Below are 20,976 nucleotides of genomic sequence, written 5' to 3' on the forward strand. Positions count from 1 at the left end.
ACTCATTTTTATTTATTAAGATTCCCATCAGCCCATGAGTTGTGACAGTCCTAGGTTTTGACCACTGTCACGTCACTATAAATAACTATAGATCTTCATAATTGTTGATAATCATACGACCAATAACTTCATAGCCATTGACGGTCTTTTGCTACAACATTCCTTAGCCATAGATAGTCACTTGCTTAGCAAGTGATAGAGTGATGTAGATAGTTCACTAGCAGTTGATTGCTCACTTCACTTAATCTGAATTACATGACACTGAATATTTACACATAGCCATCCTATTATAGATTAACCATTGAGTCAACATGACTTCTGAATGAATAATTGCATTGCTATCTATTTATTGTCTTTCTCACAGAAGATGTTACAATAACCACATCATTTGATGTGCTACTACTCCAATGGCTATCCCTTAGGACGACTAACAATTGGAAGTTACATTTTGTCTTAACATAATTATGCAAATGTGATTTTTTTATCATCAGAATTTAGGATTGATTTCTTATCAATAATTAATCCTCCAATTATATATAATTTACAATTTTAAAGTAAATTACAGTATAATTACTGATACGAGATTCATATGATTGCGATAGGGATAAAATATACTTTATTGTTTAAAAAACTAATCTGATCTGTAGAAATTGACCTAAACCGAAATCGATAAGTTAAAAAACTGTTTTGATCTGATCTTAATTTATAAAGTTTATTAACTTAATTAATTATACGATGGACCTTTTTTACGATTTCGATTTTCGTTTACGATTTCACATTTTTTCTTTATGAATGTCTGAGACTGGTTACCATTCCATTATATTCAAACAATAATAATTTCGTCTGTAAAAAAATAAAAATAATATCATTACTCTTATAATTAATTTGAGAGTAAATTGCAGAAGAGTGCCCGTAAATTTTTTTTTGCACTTTGTTGGCCAATGTTTGAAATTCAGCATTTTAGTGGCTTAATAAAAAAATTAACCATTTAAATGACTTCCGCCAAATTGATAATAACACCGTTAGTTATTCAAGGGTAAAGTGGTCCAACACTTTTATTAACAGTCACTTTAGCCTCAAACAAGTAACCATCACATGTTTTTTATTTTAAAAATTTAATATCTATTATCTATAAAAATAAAAAGAATATATGCACATTTTAATAGCCAAATAAACATTGACTGACCTCAACGTACTACCATCAAAGTGAAATTATATTAATTATTATTACCCTGTTGCATAAATACACCATACATATAACAAATAATTTAAAGTCATGTAACAATGTATTAAACTCAACTTGCTACAAAATCTCCCACAACTTCCTTGCTTGAGTTGTACCACAACCAGTGGACTGAAGTTCACATATAGAAAAACCTTATTCAAGACTTGAGCAACCCCCTTCAACGATTTACATGGTTTCATTAGATCGAATTCAGTTTAAGCAGCAGAGACGAAATATTAATCCCATGCACAATTTGCAAAACATAGAAGCCTCCCTTGCACCAACTACACCGCCCAACATCCCTTTCTATTTCTCCAACACCTTCACCGCCGATTACTTCAAACTCCTCCCAACCACAACCTCCCCTACTTTTTCCCTCCTCAATTGGTACCACAACCTGAATCAACAACCCACACGCCCATGACCTACCTCATATCCGCCATCCCTATTTACATTGTCATTCTCGAGTACATAAACACTCTTCTGCTCATTAATTTTAACAAACAAACCTAACCTCTATTTAGATTATGGAATTGTCACGATTTTCTCACAATTGAACTAAGTGGGTAATGAATTCTTGTAATTGAAAATCAAGATTTTGTGATTTTTTTTATAAGTTGATGACAAAGAAGTGAAGTATATTTATGTATATCCCTGAAAAAACTACCGTACCTTTATAATTGCATACCCCTACTAACAATAATATCTTTCTATTTAATAAAGCTTGACGAAAGTTATTTAAGTGATTATTTTTTTATTAAGCCACTAAAATGGGGGCCAATAAAATGCAAAAAAATTAGTTCACCGGTCATTTTTTTGTAATTTACTCTTAATTTACCACTAAAAAAACAAGAGTTTGATCCGACGGCAAGAAATGTCCGAAGGACACGTTATGATCATCTGCCGCGAAACAGAGGATCACATAAATAAATATAAATATTCTTAGAATGTATGTATAATTAAATTATATCATCATCACTCAATTTCTCAGACAGATCAACCCGAATCTCTCTCCAGGGTCTCAAAATACACACACATACACACAAACACAATTTTATACAGGGAAATTGAGTACAGTATGTTTAAATTCCTACAAAGCGTGGTAGCCGGATCTGGGTCGGGTCTTAAAGATCTACCGTATAATATAGGCGAACCTTATTCTTCTGCTTGGGGCTCTTGGATTCACTCTCGTGGCACATCTAGGGTATTCGATACTTCTCTCCCCCTTTTTATTTTGCTATATTATTCAGTTACTTTACGGTTTTCGGATTTTTTCGTATTTTATTTGGATGATTCGAGGTGTTCATTTGTTTACGGTTTGTGGATTATTTGAGTTTGCGGATTCGATGTAGAATTTGATTTTTGATTTAGGCTCTGGATTTGATCGTGATTGTCATTTTATGTTAATAAAGTCAAGACGAGAAGTTGCATGACATTAAGAACTGTTTGGATTTTTGCGATTCTTATTGATTCCAATCAAAACTCATTTTAGCTCAACATGATTAATTTAGGTATTATGGTACATTATCATCGTCTCGTTGTTTGATTAACGTATCTACTGTCAATTATCTCCATTTAGGCAGAACCCCTAAAATCTGAAAATTACGATTTAGCAGCAATGTTAGATATTCTGAGACAGAGATAATTAGTATGTGCTTATGTTCTCTACTTACTAACATGTAGTTTAACTTACCCCGATCTTTAGCAACTCTTTAGAATATTGGTTGGAATTTCAATAATGTAATTTTTTAAACAAGTTTAATATATATACATCAGTGGATAGTTTATTTAGATCTAGTGACCTATATTGGTATTTAGTTCAACATAGACTCTTGAATTATTTGATTGTGTTATTCAACTTACCTCGAGGATGCTCCATTGATAAGATTTCAAATTCTACTTTCTAGGATTAGTTTCCTTATATTTTGAGGATAAAAACTTCTGATTTTGTTTGTTTGCTCTTACTTGGACAGGAACAGTTCATCACGTCAATATTTGGCGGTTGGTTACAAATTTACTAGATATTATACTAACTAATTTGCATTTATCGCATCGATTGACTAAGAGATAGTTTTGAACATCTGGATTTGGATTTGTGCATCAAATATGTATTAGTCTAGTTTCTGCCTGTAAAAAGAATTAATTTGTTTATTCATAGGATAACCTTACTGCATAATATCATCCCGTGCCTAATATAAGATTTAAGCTTCAACACAGAGATTCTTCTTCGCAGATAAGATAGTTTTTTATACATGTACACAGTGGCGGATCCAGAGTCTTACTTCTCTGGGGGCACCATGTACCTAAGTGAGTATGTTACGAGTCAGTAGTACAAATTTAAAATTCTTTTTGTCATCACTTTATAAAATATACATATTTATGCCTTAAAATTTTAATAAAACACCGCTACTTTTTTTCCATGGGGGCACACGTCCCCGTTGGCCCCTACATGGATCCGCCCTTGCAAATTGCATGTACATATCACATGGCTATATCTTTAGTTATGATATATTGAGATGTTATCAATTTAGTTTACTATTGGACTTCAGTTTCTTCATGGAATATGATATGGTTAAATATATTAGGAATAGGAAAAAGTAGGAAATTAAGAAATAAAAGAAAGGGTAAAAAATAGAAAAAGTGTCTATGAGAAAGACCATGTTTTAAGTACAAAATTAGCAATATGAAGCAAGAATAGGGGTGACAAAATTTGACACGACCCAAAAACCGGCACAAACCCATATTTTGAGTTTCAGGTCGGGTTTGGTAAATATTTTCCCGAAAAATCTGGCCAGTTTATGGTTAACCCAAAATACCTGAACCCGACCCGAAAATTTGTTATATATCCTATATTATATAAAAAAATTAAATTTATATTACATAATTGTATATATGTTTGATATATTTATATATCATTTTAATATTTTTAATTACAAATCATCTTGAAAAGTTATTATTATAATATTTCTAAAATATTAAAAATAAATATCATTTTATGTATTAAAAATAATTAAAATGATTTTCTGGTTAAAACAGGTCATTTTCGGGTTGACCGGGTACATAATAGGGCGCGTTCGGCCCGAAATTAACAATCCTAAATAAGAGCTTCATGAAGCAGCAATCTGTGTCCTTTCTGCAAATTTTCAATTTGAAGGAAATACTAGAGGTATCGGAGGCTGTATTTGTGTTATTCAGAAGACCTGCAAAAGAGTCTGTCCCTAAGGATGGAAGTTGCCCTAGCTAGTAATCAACATCAAAGAATGTTTTAAAAAGTTTAGTCATATATACTCGCAGTCAACAGTAATCGATTCTCTATTTCTACATAGGCCAAGTTTTTTGCTTTTTAAATTTCTAAATGTTACGTATCAATATGTATCCTGGACCGATTCTTTGAAGAATTTAAATTTCATTTTTTTTTTGTCTTTACTGTGAAGTTTTCATTCCTCTTTTCTGATACTGTATATCTGGCTAACCTCAGTTGCTCATTTTTAGGAAATAAGAATATTTATAACAAAAGTAAGGAATAAGGATGGAGTTTTACCCATAAGCAAATTGTTTCCTGAGCGAATGTGTGATCCATGTTCTTTCTTTGGTTTTGTCAGTAGAGCACAGTTTTATCTCATTAAAAGTAATATTGGGTAGTTACAGTCTTACAAAGTTGACAGAATTTTGAAAAAAATTGGACTTCTATATAGAGTTATAGATACAGTGCTAATCACTCAATCGGTTACCCAACTTAACCTGATGCATGCCTCTGGCTTATTTTCCCGCATCAAAGCAACTGAGTAACTTAAAAAGTTATATAAATGGCTGATCATCTGGGTAGCACAGGTGCGGCTCCAAGGTGCCGCATCACGCATTGGGTGCGGCGGGGTGCGTACCGGGTGTGCCACCTGGCGTATCCCAGTATTTGACAGCGGGGATTCGTGGGGGATACGGGAGGGGGATACAGGAGGGGTATTATTAGTAATTTTCGTTCAAACAAAAACAAGACTTGAACCTGAAATCAGTTTGAACCCTAATTACAGAATACAAGACTTACATCGACATCGAATAGAGGGGTTCCATCTTGTCTTTCTTCGTTGGTGTGTGTATAGATAGATCCTGTATTTATATATAGATGAATTGGCTGATGTTATGACGCCCAGTGTTCATGTATAATGTGAGGCCCAGCCCACATGTTAACATTTCTGTCGACTCTTTTTTCTTTTTTTATTAATTTTTCAAAAATTAGTTTTAATATGGTGCAATTATTATTATTCTGTCTGTATTTTTCAAGACTTAAATATGGTGAATTTAAATATATCGTTTAATTTAAATGCTATTTCTTGTTTTTGCTAATTAATTATATATAAAATATACATTTTAAATACCTTAGTAGTTTCCGAATCCCCCCGCACCCGAATCCCCATATTTTTAATTTTCACGAATTTGCATATCCCCGCACCCGTGCTTCCTAGCCGATCATGCAACTAGCTTTACCTTTCTGTAGTTCAATTCACTGTTAATTGTTAGATGGCTACCAATCTGGGTACTTGTTTAATTTGAATTTGGAGCTGTAAGTATGAATGCATAACAAGAATATGGCTAACTATGTCTCTCTGTGTACAGTACCATGAGTTGTGGACCTGTTAATTATTGCTAGTAAGTTAGTAGGCACATTTTTTCCACAATTCTTTCCGGAAGCCAACCTCTTTCTACAATGACCGCAGATTCTATCTTTTAGATGGTAAATATTAATCAGATGTTTGGTAAGATAGTGAATGTTTATTAAAAAAACTTGTTCGGCCCAGATTTTTCTGCCTCTCTACCTATCCAATCAAGTAATGGAATGGCAGAGGCTTATGATCACAGACGTTTCATCATATTACTATGTTGTACAGCTCTTGTAGTTTGCAGACTTTGTTGGTTATGAAAAATGCATCTGATACCTAGATGATTTTTTCATTATCTTTACTGGCAATGCAGTGAATTAGTCACAATTCCCTTTTTAAATTCTTCTCTGGCTTGTATAATTTCAAGTGCCTAGCCTTCCAGCTGGATTAAAGTTTTTAAATGTGCACATATGCTGGACAAGTCATAGAAATTCTGCCCACTTTTAATCCTACTTTTTGTATTGTGAATAGGATACAAAATGCTTAATTAATTTGTAATGTGTCTGTTCTTTGATAGGGAGCTGATTGGTACTGATTATTGTTTCTTTTTTCAGGACGACGGATCTCCAGTGTCAATATTTTCTCTGTCTGGGAGTAGTACTAATGATAGACATATAGCTGCTGGCCGTAATGGCGTCAAGCGTCTTCGAACGGTATATAAATAATCGGCATAAAAGGGAAATTCTATAGTAAAATAATCGGCATAAAAGGGAAATTCTATAGTAACCTTTTCAATTGGAAACGATAGAGTTGCAAGAAAATTCCTTTTTATGTACATATCTCATGTCTTTGTGTAGGAATCCGTATCTGTGTTGTTGCTTAATCTCTTTTAGCCTTTGTATATTTGTTGCCCTCATAAACTTTGTATATGCATTTTAATTTTGTACTTCCTATGGAGTTTGGTTTATTTAGGAATTATTTAATCTTTGAATATAATTATGGCAGTGTCTCCATATATGTGGCAATTCCTTCTAATTTCAGATTCACCAAATATTATTAATGATTTCAGGTTAGACATCCAAATATTTTATCGTTTCTTCACAGTACTGAGGTCGAAACTTCTGATGGGCCTTCTACAAAGATTACTATATATATTGTCACAGAACCTGTCATGCCTTTGTCGGAAAAGATCAAGGAATTAAAATTAGAAGGTACACAAAGGTATATACAACTAATACCTTCCATTCTTACCGACTTATTATCATTACTGGTGTTTATCTCTTTTGGTTTATATGGAGTTAATTAGTTTTCCCTCACGTGCATATTGACCTTTAGCTGAAGTTACTACATTTGGGTATACATGTATTACTGTATTAGGATCTTTCTCTGGTCTAGCACATACTTGTGTGTCTTCTTGTGGAATCATTCTCCTTAAAGTTGTTGTAATTAGTAATTACTACTCCCTCCGTCCCACTGGATTCTTTACATACTTTTTCCTGATGCTTGACACGCATTTTAAGGCAACTATAAAGTATAGTTCTATAATTTATTTTTAGATTTTTTTTTCTGTATAAAAGTTTAAACGTTGTATTTTTATTTAAAAGAACAAATATTCAAAATTATCTAGGGAACCATGCTTTACGGGAGCCTTAAAGTGCGTGCCGATCCCCCGTCCCCTAATGTAAAGAATCCGGTGGGACGGAGGATGTACCGTTTAAAGTTTTCTGTTGAAGATTCTTTTTATTCCTCGTTTGTACACAAAGATAGTGAAGGCTATGAAGTTAATCCATTATAAATAAATACAGGGTTATTACTCATCTTTCTAGTATAATATTACGTAGGGAGAACGGCACTTAAAAAAGCAAAAAAAAGCGAGGTATATGCAGGAACATTTTCTGTTTTTTGGTTTTTCTGTTAAGTATTACAAAATAGTGCACCTTGTAATGCAGGGATGAGTATTACGCATGGGGACTGCACCGGATAGCCAAGGCTGTGAGCTTCCTCAACAATGACTGTAAACTTGTAAGTATATATTTAGGCGTGTGTTGGATATAATGAGGTAGATTACAAGATAATTGGGAACAAAGATGGGTCGTTTATGCATCTCAAAATCTCACTGAAAGAGAACTCGAAGATATGATAATAAAAAAACAAAACTTATTTATTAAATATTATCTCATACTTTTCTTACTGTTATCATCATATTTGTTTGGAGGGTTTGGCTTAAACAGTTATGAACCCTATTTTCTTCTTTTGCTACTCACTTCCTATTTTTTTTAACTTGTCTCCACTTTTCTCCAAAGGTGGTGTATACTTCTTCCTAGTGCTTAATGTTTGCTGAATTTATGCGAGTGTACAGCATATTACCTAGTCTTTTTTTTCCTTTGCGTTTCTCATTACGCGTCGGCCTGTCGGGTTCAATTTAATGAAATTCATTGCCTTTTCTATATCCTTGCTCCTGTTCACTTTCTTTCTCTTGGTCAGTTTTGGCATAATAGACCTAACATTTGGTACAGGTTCATGCAAATGTTTGTTTGGAAAGTGTTGTTGTTACTGAGTCTTTGGACTGGAAACTACACGCGTTTGATGTTCTATCGGAGTTTGACGGGAATAATCAAGCAGCTTCCACAGGACCCATGCTGGTAAGTTCTGTTTGGATGTAGTAATCATTAATTATAGTTTTTTTTAGGTCTGTGATGCATATTATTTTATTTCATGTGATTGGAGTTTTTGGTTCATTTGATGCATACTTGCTAAATGTAGTGTATAATTGTGTTATATATCCAAGATGGTGAGTTCAGGGGTTGAGTTATCGATGTTAGATGAATGGGAGGTTTATTTATAATCCAGAAACGATTCGTGTTTATATTTCACAGTAATGTGAAATTGAGATGGGTGATAAAGTCTGCTCGGTCTTCTCTGCTTCAAGAGATCCGGTGCCCCTGCCTGAGGTTTTTTGGCGGGCTGCTGTTTCTAGTCCTTTCAGCTATCTGTCCTTCCCGCTGAATAAGATGGGGTGCACTGGCCCCAGAGCAACCTATGACTTTTATACATTCCAAAGAATCTTGAGTTGGAAGAAGTACCCGAAGATTGCTTGACAATAACAGTTGCCTGAGAAATCGAGGTTTTGTTCCATAAGCAGTGATAATATCCATATGGAAACTTGTTTTGCTATGGCTTCCGTGGGTTATAAGAGTCTAGTTTCTGTTTTCCAACTTGAAGAATTTCCAGATGAATTAGTGCAGAAGTAAATGATTTTAACAAGTCTATTACTCTTTACTAGTTTACTGGCATTACATGCATTATTTTTGTAAATAAGGTTTGACATGTTTGATAATTGCCAACAGTCATTTCTAACCATGCATGGCAATTTTTGTTTGAAGATTAATATGTGGTCTCACCTATATACATTCTATCTTTACCCAGCAATATGAATGGCTTGTTGGTACACAATACAAACCCCTGGAGTTGGTGAAGTCTGACTGGACAGCGATTAGAAAATCTCCGCCTTGGGCTATTGATTCTTGGGGTTTGGGTGAGTAACAATTTGTATTATATTGCTTTGCTAATTCTGCAGGAAAATTGGTATAGGATTAGTACTGTGTAAATAATTATTGTAAGCACTAATGACAAGTGTCCTTATAATGTCTCAAGGATATTTTTTTTCCTTCTGTTTTGAGCGGAAGGTTTATGTTCTGAAACTGACTGTTAAATAACCCTCTTAGGTTGTCTTATTCATGAACTTTTCTATGGTACCAAATTGGGTAAAACAGAGGAGCTGCGTGATACTTCTTCTATACCGAAGGTGAGCTTACTAAATCTCTTGTTAAAGACAGGTCCATGTTGATCCACTAAGAACCTGTTTTTGTTGTTAAACCATAGTCTTCTCAGTGCCTTGCCATCTATATAAGCATGAGTTGGCAGAAATCGGATGCTTGTTCACTCTTTGTTTTGATTTGCTTTGGCTGTTATATATTGAAGATTAATTGTCATTTGAATCTTTTTATTCCTGTCTCACAGTCTCTACTTCCAGATTATCAGCGGCTCCTAAGTTCTACGCCTTCTCGCAGGTTGAACTCGTCAAAGCTTCTTGAAACTTGTGGTTAGTTCACTTTTGTATATAGTTATATTTGAGTTTTTGTCACATTCTGAAGGTTATGCAGTTTAGGGAACTGTTATGAGGTCTGAGCGCTTAATCTGAACCCCCTTTGTACTGTAGTTGAGCCAATCAATAATTTTTTGAGTGGTGTACATTGTTTATTGCTGTTAGGTTTTTAGTCTTAATAGTAGCTAATGGAAGGTTATTATTATTTTTGTTAATTTTAGAGGTGCAGACTGCTTAGATATTAAATACATTTTTACTGGTAAGCTAAATATTAGTGCTTCCCAATTGGGTTTGACTTGTGTCAAGGAAATGAAAGCATGAATGTGGCTATGTTTTCTATAGCTGTATTAAATGATAACTGACTTGCTATTTCCACTTTTGATCAATGATTTAAGGGGCCAGTTTCAGACTGACAAGGATTTGATGGTTTGAAAAATATTGAAAGTTGAGATCTGACACATACCTGCATATTACATATTGATATGCACGTGACCAACAACATAATGTTCGAATTTAAACAAAAAATTGACTAGTTATATATATGTACACACACACACAAATTCTGATATGTTTTATATACAAATAATGGCTACTATTATATTCTATGTGCTAATAATATCTACCAATTTAGTTAATATGCCAAATATATTTAGCTGAAAATATAGAAATACATACACCCTTAGTCGCATGATGAGTAATATGTTCGATTTGTATCATGTAAGGACAACGGACAAGGAAATGGGTTCAAAGTAATCTTTGGGCTTATAGATACGTCAAGTACAGAAGAATCCTTGCCTCTTAGTTCGAAACGTCTTGGGTCCGAATTGTTTCTTGTTTACCTTCTAGCTCAGTTTCTTTGAGTTTCGCGAGAAGCTTTTGTTCCTGAAAGACGTTCTTTGACATTATATGCCATTTAGATGTCATATTTAGACTTTTGACACGGGTCTAACTTTTTTTAATTCTGTGAAGTCAGTTATTCATTTTCTCCAGATCAATCTGCTAATGCATATTATTGACCGTCCATTATTTGTTCCTGGATTATCTTTTGTGTATGATAAAATCATTTACACTGTTCAGTGCATGACTGCAGAATATTTCCAAAATAAATTGGTGGACACCATTCACTTCATGGAAATTCTCAATTTGAAGGACAGTGTTGAAAAAGATACTTTCTTTCGTAAGCTACCTACTCTGGCTGAGCAGCTTCCTCGACAGATTGTGCTAAAAAAGGTTTTCTTTGATTCCCAATTTTGTAACTTTAAACCTTGTTAATTTGACAGTAACATATTTTTTTGCATTTCGATTAGCTACTTCCTCTTCTAGCTTCAGCCTTGGAATTTGGATCAGCTGCAGCACCTGCTTTGACTGCATTACTGAAGATGGGTGCTTGGCTTTCAGCTGAAGAGTTTATTATCAAGGTTTTTGTTCATATAGTACCCACTAGGGGTCTTGTTTTTACAATAATTGTTACTTGTTCAATATACTATTGCCATTTCTTTGCTGTTCTTGATGTATTTATTAAGAGTTTATTCTGTATCTCGTGGGTATTTTTATAGGTATTACCAACACTGGTGAAACTTTTTGGTTCTAATGACCGAGCTATTCGAGTTAGTCTCCTGCAGCATATTGATCAGTTTGGAGATTCATTATCATCACAAATTGTTGATGAGCAAGTAGGTTCAGCCTAAAAGTTTGGGCTTCTTAATCTTTTTATTGTAGATATTTCTGCTTTGTTTTGGTTTTTCCTTTTTAGTAGTGATATGATGATTTTTTAACAGATTTATCCTCATGTTGCTACTGGGTTTTCCGATTCATCCGCTTTTCTGCGGGAATTAACACTCAAATCAATGCTTGTTCTTGCCCCCAAGGTACATGCATAATTGTTACACTACTTTTATGCCTTTTATGTGTCCATGAAGTTTTCAAGTCTGTATTTTTTTATGCACGTATTCTTGTCGAGCCGGTATATAGCAGCTTACATGTTCATGCCATTTTCTCCATGCATTATCCGGGTTGATTTGTGGAAGATATCACTTCTGGATCTTGATCAAGACATTTGGACCATATAGGAATTTATGTTGATTTGAATTATTTATTTCTGGCTAACAAGCAAGTTTTTAATATTTCATTTCAATATTGGTCCTCTATATTGAAAGGAAAATTAGTTCAGAGGCCGACATAGTGCAAACCTTTGTAACAGTCGTTCAACAATAACTAACTTAAGTTAGTTTTCTTTGTGATTCCTGTGGTGCTTGGATATCTGATTGCAATAAAATCATCTTTAGATCTCTCTTTTTTGCTTTGGAACAGGATGCACTCTGTTCTATTTTGTGTTTCATGTATGGGGATAGATCTAATCACGGAATTACGGCACCCTTCTAGTCTCCTCGCATATGATGTATTTATGGTAGCTATATCTGTGGGGATTGGGGGCCTTTCCTGATAACAGGATTCATTTCAGTGTATGCTTTAGATACCTCGAGTCATGTCTATTTTCGTTTTCTGAGATATATAGTTCTCGGAGCACTTTGTTGACTTTTTAGATATTTGTATATATAAAGCCTGAAATATCATAACTTCTCTTATGCAAACGAACGATTTATGTGCTGTAGCCATGGTCCTGCATGATGATCATCAGACAAAGTTAGATGTCTGCCTTAAATAAGTTCAATAAACTCTACATTTCCTTATTTTTTGATGCAGCTGTCTCAACGGACTCTATCAGGATCACTGTTGAAGTTTCTTTCAAAGCTACAGGTACGAAACCCTTTACTATTATCGGTGGGAAGAAGTTCAACTGTCCTTCACTTGTCTTTTAGTTGTGAAACTTTAGTAGTATATTAAAATTTGTTTTTTTTTTGCATTTCTCTTAATTTGCATCTTTTCCCATTCTCGTAAGAATTGCAGGTTGATGAAGAACCAGCCATTAGAACAAACACCACTATACTGCTAGGAAACATTGCCAGCCATCTTAATGATGGGGTTAGTAACAACTACAATTCTATCTCCTCCCATCATTAAATCATTTTAAACCATTGTGTTCTTTTATGCTCAATCCCAACTCCCAGCCTTGTATATCTCTATTTCTTCATAATCTCTAGCAGTCTATGATGTCATAAAAGTTAAAACATATTTTTATATAGTGTACTTTTATGCTTAAATGGTTATTAATGAAGTCATGGAACATTGCAGACACGGAAAAGAGTTCTCATAAACGCATTTACAGTCCGTGCTTTGCGTGATACCTTCTCTCCTGCAAGAGGCGCAGGTTGAACCATACACTGATTCCTGACTGCCTTATAGTTATATATTTATTTTTTGGTGTGTTTTCCCTCGCTGATGTTGATTCCATAATTTTGTTGTTGCAGGGATTATGGCTCTAAGCGCCACCAGTTCTTATTATGATTCAACTGAGATTGCAGCTCGTATTTTGCCAAATGTTGTTGTACTTACTATAGATCCTGACAGGTCAGCTTACTATTGATAACTCTTTGTATTGTAAATTGAATGTCAAAGCATATTTTGCATACTCGTTCTTGTAACCCACTATAAAGAGTCTCTTTTGTACTTCTAAAAAACTCTATTAGAACTTGAGTTGATGTTTATGAGAATTACAGATATGCTCTCTCTTCATAACTAGAGTATCTTGCTAATAAATAGCCTTGATTTAATTGTTTGACAGCTGCAAGAGGTTTATGGGGAGATTTCTATTCATTTTTTTAATAATTAGCAAGTGCTATGTGTTATCGAGATTAATTAAAATGTCCCGATACTTAACATTTTTCATGTCAGAATTTGCTTTAGCAAAGACCACACTGTTGTTCAACTCTTTAACTGTGTAGTTTAGTCATTAGTGCATAAGAATATGAGTACTGCATTATTCAACTTGGCAAGAATTTGTAAACTAGAGGATTGAAATTTTTAAATTTCTTATGGACCCTTGAAAACTAATTTTGAACCTTGAAATACTATATCTTCTATGCTTTTGTTTTTGTCTAGGGTATTGTATTCAGTTCTGGAAAAATATTTTACTTGAGGAATGTTGATTTTGTAGTTGCTTATTCATTTGTCAATTACAAATGTCTTTTCATGATAATGCCCCAGTTATTGTTTTTCTTTTTGTAGTTTATATGTCTTAAGTATACAGTAGGTGAAGAGAAGGTGAAAATTGGACTTGGACCTCTTTTAACACTAGGAGAACCTTTAATACCGCTTGGACACTAATATATAACGGAATTTTGAACCTGATACTAGATTGAAATTTATATTGTTAATTTTCTGCCTGGATTTATTTGTGAAGCTGTAATTTAGATGTGTAAAATATAATGAGCTGCATACTCGCATGCCATTGGTGTCTATAATAAAAGATTAGATATGCATAAACTTTCTTTATCTAATATTAAAGAAATTATAATTTGAAGTATAGTGGAGTTCTAATTTTAGCTGTCAAAAGGTTTTACATCCACGTTTCTTCACTTTTATTGAGCTTTTGTTGTTTATATATTTTAGACAAATGAATTATATCCATAGCTTTCACGTGTGTTTCAATGCTAAAGCTAATTCTGATATCTAAATATTATTTAGAGGTTGTACATGATGTTTATGTACTACTAGACTCTTTTCATAGGTTATTGTTAATCTAAAGAAGCTTAACACGTTTTTATAGTATTAGAGGTTGTACGTAATGTTTATGGACTGCTAGACTCTTTTCGTAGGTTATTGTTTATTAGAATAATGTTAACATGTTTTTACTGGCATCAGTCTTAATGCTCAGATTTATCCGAATTTTTGTTCTAGTTTTCCTGTTTTTCCCTTCTCCCTGACTTGATGCACTTATTAACCTCAGAGCTTCTCTTTTTGTTGTAATGAAAAATTGAAATAGATTATTTTCACTTTGTATTTTTTGGATGTCTGTTTCCACTTTCGTTAGCAAGAAAAGTAAGCATTCAGCTACATAACATTAATGTTTCTTCATCTTGGCAGTGATGTTCGATCAAAGGCCTTCCAAGCTGTTGACCAATTTCTGCAAATCCTGAAGCAATTTCACGAGAAGGTCTGTTATTACCTGTTCTAAAAGTCATAACTGTGTTCGGACTTCTGTTAACATTGCTAATTTGCTTAAGAAGAGCATTCAACTTTTAAGCAATGAGATGTACATGAGGCACTCTCTGTGAGCCTTGAGTCATATTTTTTTCTTCATTACGGATCTACTTCAAGCGCTAGTTTACAAGACCATAGTTTTGGAATTGCTGTCAATTCTAATTGTTTGGGTAAAAAGTTGATCTTGAGCTACCTTCTATGTTCTTGTCAACAGGCTTGCTGTCCTAGTAGTACTAACAAAATTAAGATAAATAGCATATGCATTATTCTCTTTCTTAAAAAAGGATAAATGTAGAAACTCTGTTCTCTTTATTTTTTTTTCACCGTCACCCTCCCTAGTCATCCTGCTGCATACTTGTCAGAGAAAGATTTTAGGTGAGTATATCTGCAAGTAATTTGTATGCCTTTGTGCTATAAGACCATCTCCAACCCAACTTCAAAGTTACACTTTTACACCATTTTGGTGTAAAATTTCTCTGCAACCCAACTCTAAAACTTACAATATTTTGGTGTCACTAAAAGTTACACCAAATTTTGTCACACCATATTTTTAGAGTTTTTGTATATTCCAACATTGCCCTTGTTCCTTTTATCTACAACAAATTTGTTCAATCTATATTTAACTAACTTTATTACTTTTATACTTTTGTTTTTTTAGCAATAGAATAATCTATATAGTACAAAAATGGTGTAAAATTTAGTGTAAGTGGGTTGGAGTGAAATTTGAATATAGTGTAATGTTTACACCATTTTGGTATAAAAATCACACCAAAATAGTGCGCAACGGGTTGGAGATGCCCTAACATCCACAATAAATGGAATTATCTATTTTCGGGTTCAAATATTGTGTATAGTTATTCTAAGCTATAGTCGTGAGGGAGTGAAAGTTGGTAAGGCCGGATATATGTATATTTCTCGCCTAGAGATATCCCCTTCATTATTTTCTCTACATTTTGGAATTTAGTTTCAGTTTACTAATGTTGCGTATATTTGAAAGATGAGATTTCCTTTCTCTTGGTCATATCTTTTCCATTTTTCACAATTTTTAGATTGCAACAAACATATAACTGAAAGTTTGGAGGTAGAAAATTTCCCTACATTTAATAGATAGCTGATTTATATATATAAAGTAATGGGTCCATGCTAAGGCAGAGGCAGACTAAATTTAAGTTGTCTGTGATCTCTTTGTTGTCTTCTACAGACCGGTGGTGGGGAGTCAGCTGGGGACTCAAGCATGGGGATGTCATCAATACCAGGAAATGCTAGTTTACTTGGGTATGTTGATTTGAAATGGAATGGACAAGAAGCATGAGATGCATTATAGTTTTATCTTCTTGCTTTAGTTTTTAACCGCTGACTATTTAAAGCTACACCTAAAATCCCTTGTTAACGTTATCCAAATCCTTATCAAGCATGACTTGTATTAACTAAAAATTAAAAAGTTCCCCTTGCTGATATTAAGCACCAAGTAATAAGTGTCTTAATCTCAAGATACCTTATATAGGTAATAATGTATGCATAATATATCATCCATTAGATGAGTTTTAAGATCGATTAATTGATTTCTATGATCTCTCTTATGTTATCCAAATCCTTATCAAGCATGATTTGTATTAACTAAAAATTAAAAAGTTCCCCTTGCTGATATTAAGCACCAAGTAATCAGTGTCGTAATCTCAAGATACCTTATATAGGTAATAATGTATGCATAATAGCTCATCCATTAGATGAGCTTTAAGATCGATTAATTGATTTCTATGATCTCTTATGATTGATGATACTCATTATGGACAAACACTGTGCCAAAGTGTAAGCCTATATTTTAGTAGGTAAAACATTATTAAAAACTCAAGAGAGATGTCAGAAATCAGAACGTTATTCTTTATAGTAAGTACCTTTTCCTGGTTTAATTTGTGAGTCAGAATTCAGAATGGGCCTGGAAGAGGGCGGGCTTGCATGAAAAGTTTGTATATCATCCATAAAGACATAATTTGCATCTTCTATCTGAAAACCCTTTCAGAAGGTGCATGGCATTTGTTACATTGCATAATAATATACATATAATGTTATGGAAGGTCTAAAAAGGAGTGTATGAACCGGACAAGACATGCCTGTTAAACTTAAAATCTGTAGTTAAAATTAGTATGTGAAGAAAGTACAGTCTTTTACTTAGCTATCTGCCCTCATATGGTATGGCATCCATCCATAGTAGAATGTTTCAATAGTATTATGACAGGAGTAATTAATAATTAGAGCGACATTAATTGTTAAATGAAAAAAATCTTTGTAAAGGCTTTACATAAGACCTCACTGTTCCTTAATATTATTATATTAAATTGGATCTCATTAGCTTCAGGTACATCATACTTCTAATCCGATTTTCATTTATATCTTTGGTGTGCTGTTCGTAACTTACCGGAAAGAGGAACTCGATATGCATTTCTTTTGAGAAATGATGATTTTCCAGAAGTACACTACTGGATACTTATACTATCTCTACCTTTTCATCTTGACCTTTATGATGACATCACCATCATACTTGTCTGCAGCCCTTTTTTTATTTTATTTGTTCACGAAACTCAATTAACTGATACCCAAGTTTGTGTTTTAATTACTTTCCTAAGTTGAATAGTTTTGCATAAAGTTAATATGAATCGTTAGAAAGTCCTCCTTGGTGCAATATGGACCAAATTGATCTTGCAATTTGTTTTAGTTCTTTTTGTATATACCTTAAAGCAAGCGTGGACCATGTCGACCTGTAGGTTTTTCCTTAAAATTACTTAAAGGCTAAAGCATGCATGCTAAGTGATTTTTTGTCCAAGGAAAACTTAGTAGTTACGACAATTTATAATTTGGAATTTGCGGATCTAATATTTTTCATTGAACTCTTGATTCCCATTGTCCAAAGTTCAACCTTAATGTTCGAAATACAGGTGGGCCATGAGTTCCTTGACCCTCAAAGGCAAACCTTCTGAACAGACTCCACATGTGCCTGTGAAGTCCAGTGCACCTATTACTACCGTTGCTGCGTCCACTACCAGCTCAGGCAAGCATATTGCTCATTTATGTTTCTTTTTCTATGTGGAAGCTATCTTTTATACTTAAAACGACGTACTTTTCTCTACAATAGCTCGAACAAGTGTTTTCCTCTTTCTACTATCACTTGTGATGTCTAATAATGATGCCGAAAGACTTACTTTCTGAATTAGCTTACAGAGTTTTTTCTCTATGTAAAGCTTTAGTCCAACAGCATAGGGAAATATTCTATAAAGCAATCGTTCATCTATTGTAATTTTATATCGATGGGATATGCTTGGTCATTGTAACTGGGCACAACGGTCTTGCCCTCTAGATATACCAGCACTGTGTAACACAACCAGTGAATATGGATAGTTCTAGAGGCAACATTAAGCATTAAGGTATAGAGAAATTAGAATTTAAGCATAGTTAGGTAGAAAAAGAATGTAAAACTGTCACTAACTTTGTAAGAGCAGGAAGAGAAAGAGACAGGAATAGTTAAAGATTGACATTATTTTATATATTTATTTTTGAAAAAAAGATTGACATTATGATTATTTGGTTAAAACACGAATGGGGAATATTTATTTTCTGTTGTCATTACTAGTTATATTGCAATATAGACATTCAAATAATAATGAAACAAGTTCAATTTCTAGATGCATGAAATTGTTCTTATAACATATGCTATACAACTATCACATTTGAAATATATGTACAAACATTAGATTGCTAATTCCTAGTTTTATCTTCGCGTACAATAGCACACCATCTCTGAGATAATATATGATTTCTTGTCATTACCATAGTGATGAATACTGCAAGCACAGCAACAGTCGATTCAAGTTCAGAAGCCTATATGGCTGATCAGCCTGCACCTGTGTCCCCAACATCAACTGATGGTTGGGGAGAAATAGAAAATGGAATTCACGATGATAATGGGAGCGACAAAGACGGTTGGGATGATATTGAACCACTTGAGGATCCGAAGCCATCTGCAGTTCTTGCCACTATTCAAGCAGCTCAAAAGAGACCCGTCATACAGCCAAAACAAGGTATTTCTTCAAAACAAAAATCGTTAGACATATCAGAAGAGAAGTACAAGTCCTACATCTGGAGATATTTTTGATAGTTTAAGCTTTGACTGATTAGGTAATCGGTGTAAGATCTACTAATCTAAAATGTATATTGTGCAAATAGACAATAAAAAAGGTGAATGACCCTTTTCTTGAAAAGCTTGAAAATTGTGCATCATGCTGTTTTGTTTGTGTGTCTCCTGAAGATATCATGCCCTTGAATTATCTAATGTTCTTGTTTGAGATTGTAATTTATGTCATTGCTTATCATTTATTGCACATTGCCTTAGTATGTGTATGCCGTCGTTTGTTCTCCGATCTTCGTTACATTTAAATTGGTATTGACAGATCAGTTGAGTTCTGACTTGTATACTTGGTACTTGATAGAAATTGCTTTTAGACAGATCTTTTGAGTTCTGTCATGTATACTCGATAGCAATTGCTTTTAAACAAAATTGTAGGACATACACTTACCAGATATCTATAGTATTTCATTTCACACAGCTTACTTGGTCTTGAGTTTTGACTTCTTCTAGAAGAGCTTCTGCTGAAGTACCTAATTATATTGCTAAGATTTGAAGTAATATTAGAAGTAGGGTTTGAGGCTGTACTTGTGTTAAAAGTAGGGTTTAAGATATATAGGTGCAAATGAATTATCATTGTATACGATCTGTACTCTTTTTCGTATTCTGTTGCTACTAAACAAGAAGTTCGCAGGTATCTAATGGAAGTTGTCTGATTATGCAGTTCTAAATTCAAAACCCAAGATTACAGCCAATGTTCCGAAACACGAGGATGATGACTTGTGGGGTTCCATAGCTGCCCCTGCTCCAAAATCCGTTAAACCGCCAACAGCAAAATCAACTGTGGCACCATATGATGATGACCCGTGGGCTGCTATTGCAGCACCTCCACCTACCACGAGGGCTAAGCCTTTAGCAGCTGGGCGAGGACGGGGATCTAAACCTGTTGTATCAAAATTGGGTGCCCAACGAATAAACCGGACGTCGTCTTCTGGGATTTAAGGTGCCCAGTTTTTGTCAAATTAAGTGAAGAAATATAACCCTGTAAATTTTGTCTTATGGTGATTTAGAGGGTTCATACAAGAAAAGAAATGAACTTTCCATGTCTCCATGAGTTGTAAAATTTTTGTTTATCATTCTTTTCATCTGCCAGCATTTAGGAGTCTGCGAGATCATCCATAGATACTTTGCTGTTGTATAGTAGGCTGATGAATGATTCTTAAATCTAATATTGATTTGTACTCCTATAATTTTGAGTTTGCTTAGAACACAAATACTGATTGGTTGAGATTTTGTTATTTAATTTTTTGGACCGTCCATCTGTCATTACATGTAAAATAGTATTTGAGCTGTTCATCATTGTATAATCTAAATATTTTTTGGTAGTACCTGAGTCATGAGTGTACTGTTATTGCAAGTTTATAATTTTTTTTGAGATGATGCAAGTATGTAACATTTCGTGTGCCTGAACTGTGAGCCCAGAAGATTTTTAGTTGTGAGAATTCCTCATTTTCCATGATGAACTTTTAACTATTTTAGTGATGAATAAAGAATAAATTATCTAACTTTTGAGTCGCTAAAAATTCTTAATAAAATAGGAATTTTTTTATTTTCTCTGAAGCATGATGCTGTTTGAGATTGTATGTATGCTTCTGTTTTTTTCACAAATAATTACGTTTCTCCTAAGCTCACTAATTACGATAGATTGATAGTATAATATTTTGGTATGTTAACCAGAGTGATGGACTAAAATAATGATTATATATGTAAAATTTGTTCAACAGAGATGATTGTTTCCATTGGAATAAGACTGATTATAATATTTATTGATGGG

General features: G+C 33.8%; 1 protein-coding gene across 1 annotated transcript; it reads left to right on the top strand.

The window, feature by feature from the left end:
* The first annotated feature begins 2,187 nt into the window (after positions 1–2,187).
* On the top strand, positions 2,188–20,459 carry LOC141696892 (uncharacterized). The gene is made up of 21 exons (XM_074501027.1): positions 2,188–2,429; positions 6,435–6,533; positions 6,890–7,041; positions 7,770–7,842; positions 8,337–8,462; positions 9,247–9,355; positions 9,546–9,625; positions 9,841–9,922; positions 11,016–11,155; positions 11,233–11,343; positions 11,482–11,598; positions 11,704–11,793; positions 12,629–12,682; positions 12,833–12,907; positions 13,118–13,193; positions 13,294–13,393; positions 14,909–14,978; positions 16,227–16,300; positions 17,959–18,071; positions 18,853–19,098; positions 19,867–20,459. Exons 1-21 carry the CDS (start codon positions 2,304–2,306, stop codon positions 20,142–20,144), a joined length of 2,391 nt encoding a protein of 796 aa, XP_074357128.1. The 5' UTR covers positions 2,188–2,303; the 3' UTR covers positions 20,145–20,459.
* The last annotated feature ends 517 nt before the right edge of the window (positions 20,460–20,976 follow it).

Source organism: Apium graveolens, chromosome 11 (assembly GCF_009905375.1).
Source record: "Apium graveolens cultivar Ventura chromosome 11, ASM990537v1, whole genome shotgun sequence".
Classification (NCBI taxonomy): domain Eukaryota; kingdom Viridiplantae; phylum Streptophyta; class Magnoliopsida; order Apiales; family Apiaceae; genus Apium; species Apium graveolens.

Bases quoted from the DNA above. Each gene is read 5' to 3' on its own strand.
- LOC141696892 (XM_074501027.1), top strand. From the start codon at position 2,304: ATGTTTAAATTCCTACAAAGCGTGGTAGCCGGATCTGGGTCGGGTCTT. The intron at 6,534-6,889 runs GTATATAAATAA...TAATGATTTCAG, and splicing joins GCGTCAAGCGTCTTCGAACG to GTTAGACATCCAAATATTTT. The intron at 12,908-13,117 runs GTTAGTAACAAC...GGAACATTGCAG, and splicing joins CCAGCCATCTTAATGATGGG to ACACGGAAAAGAGTTCTCAT.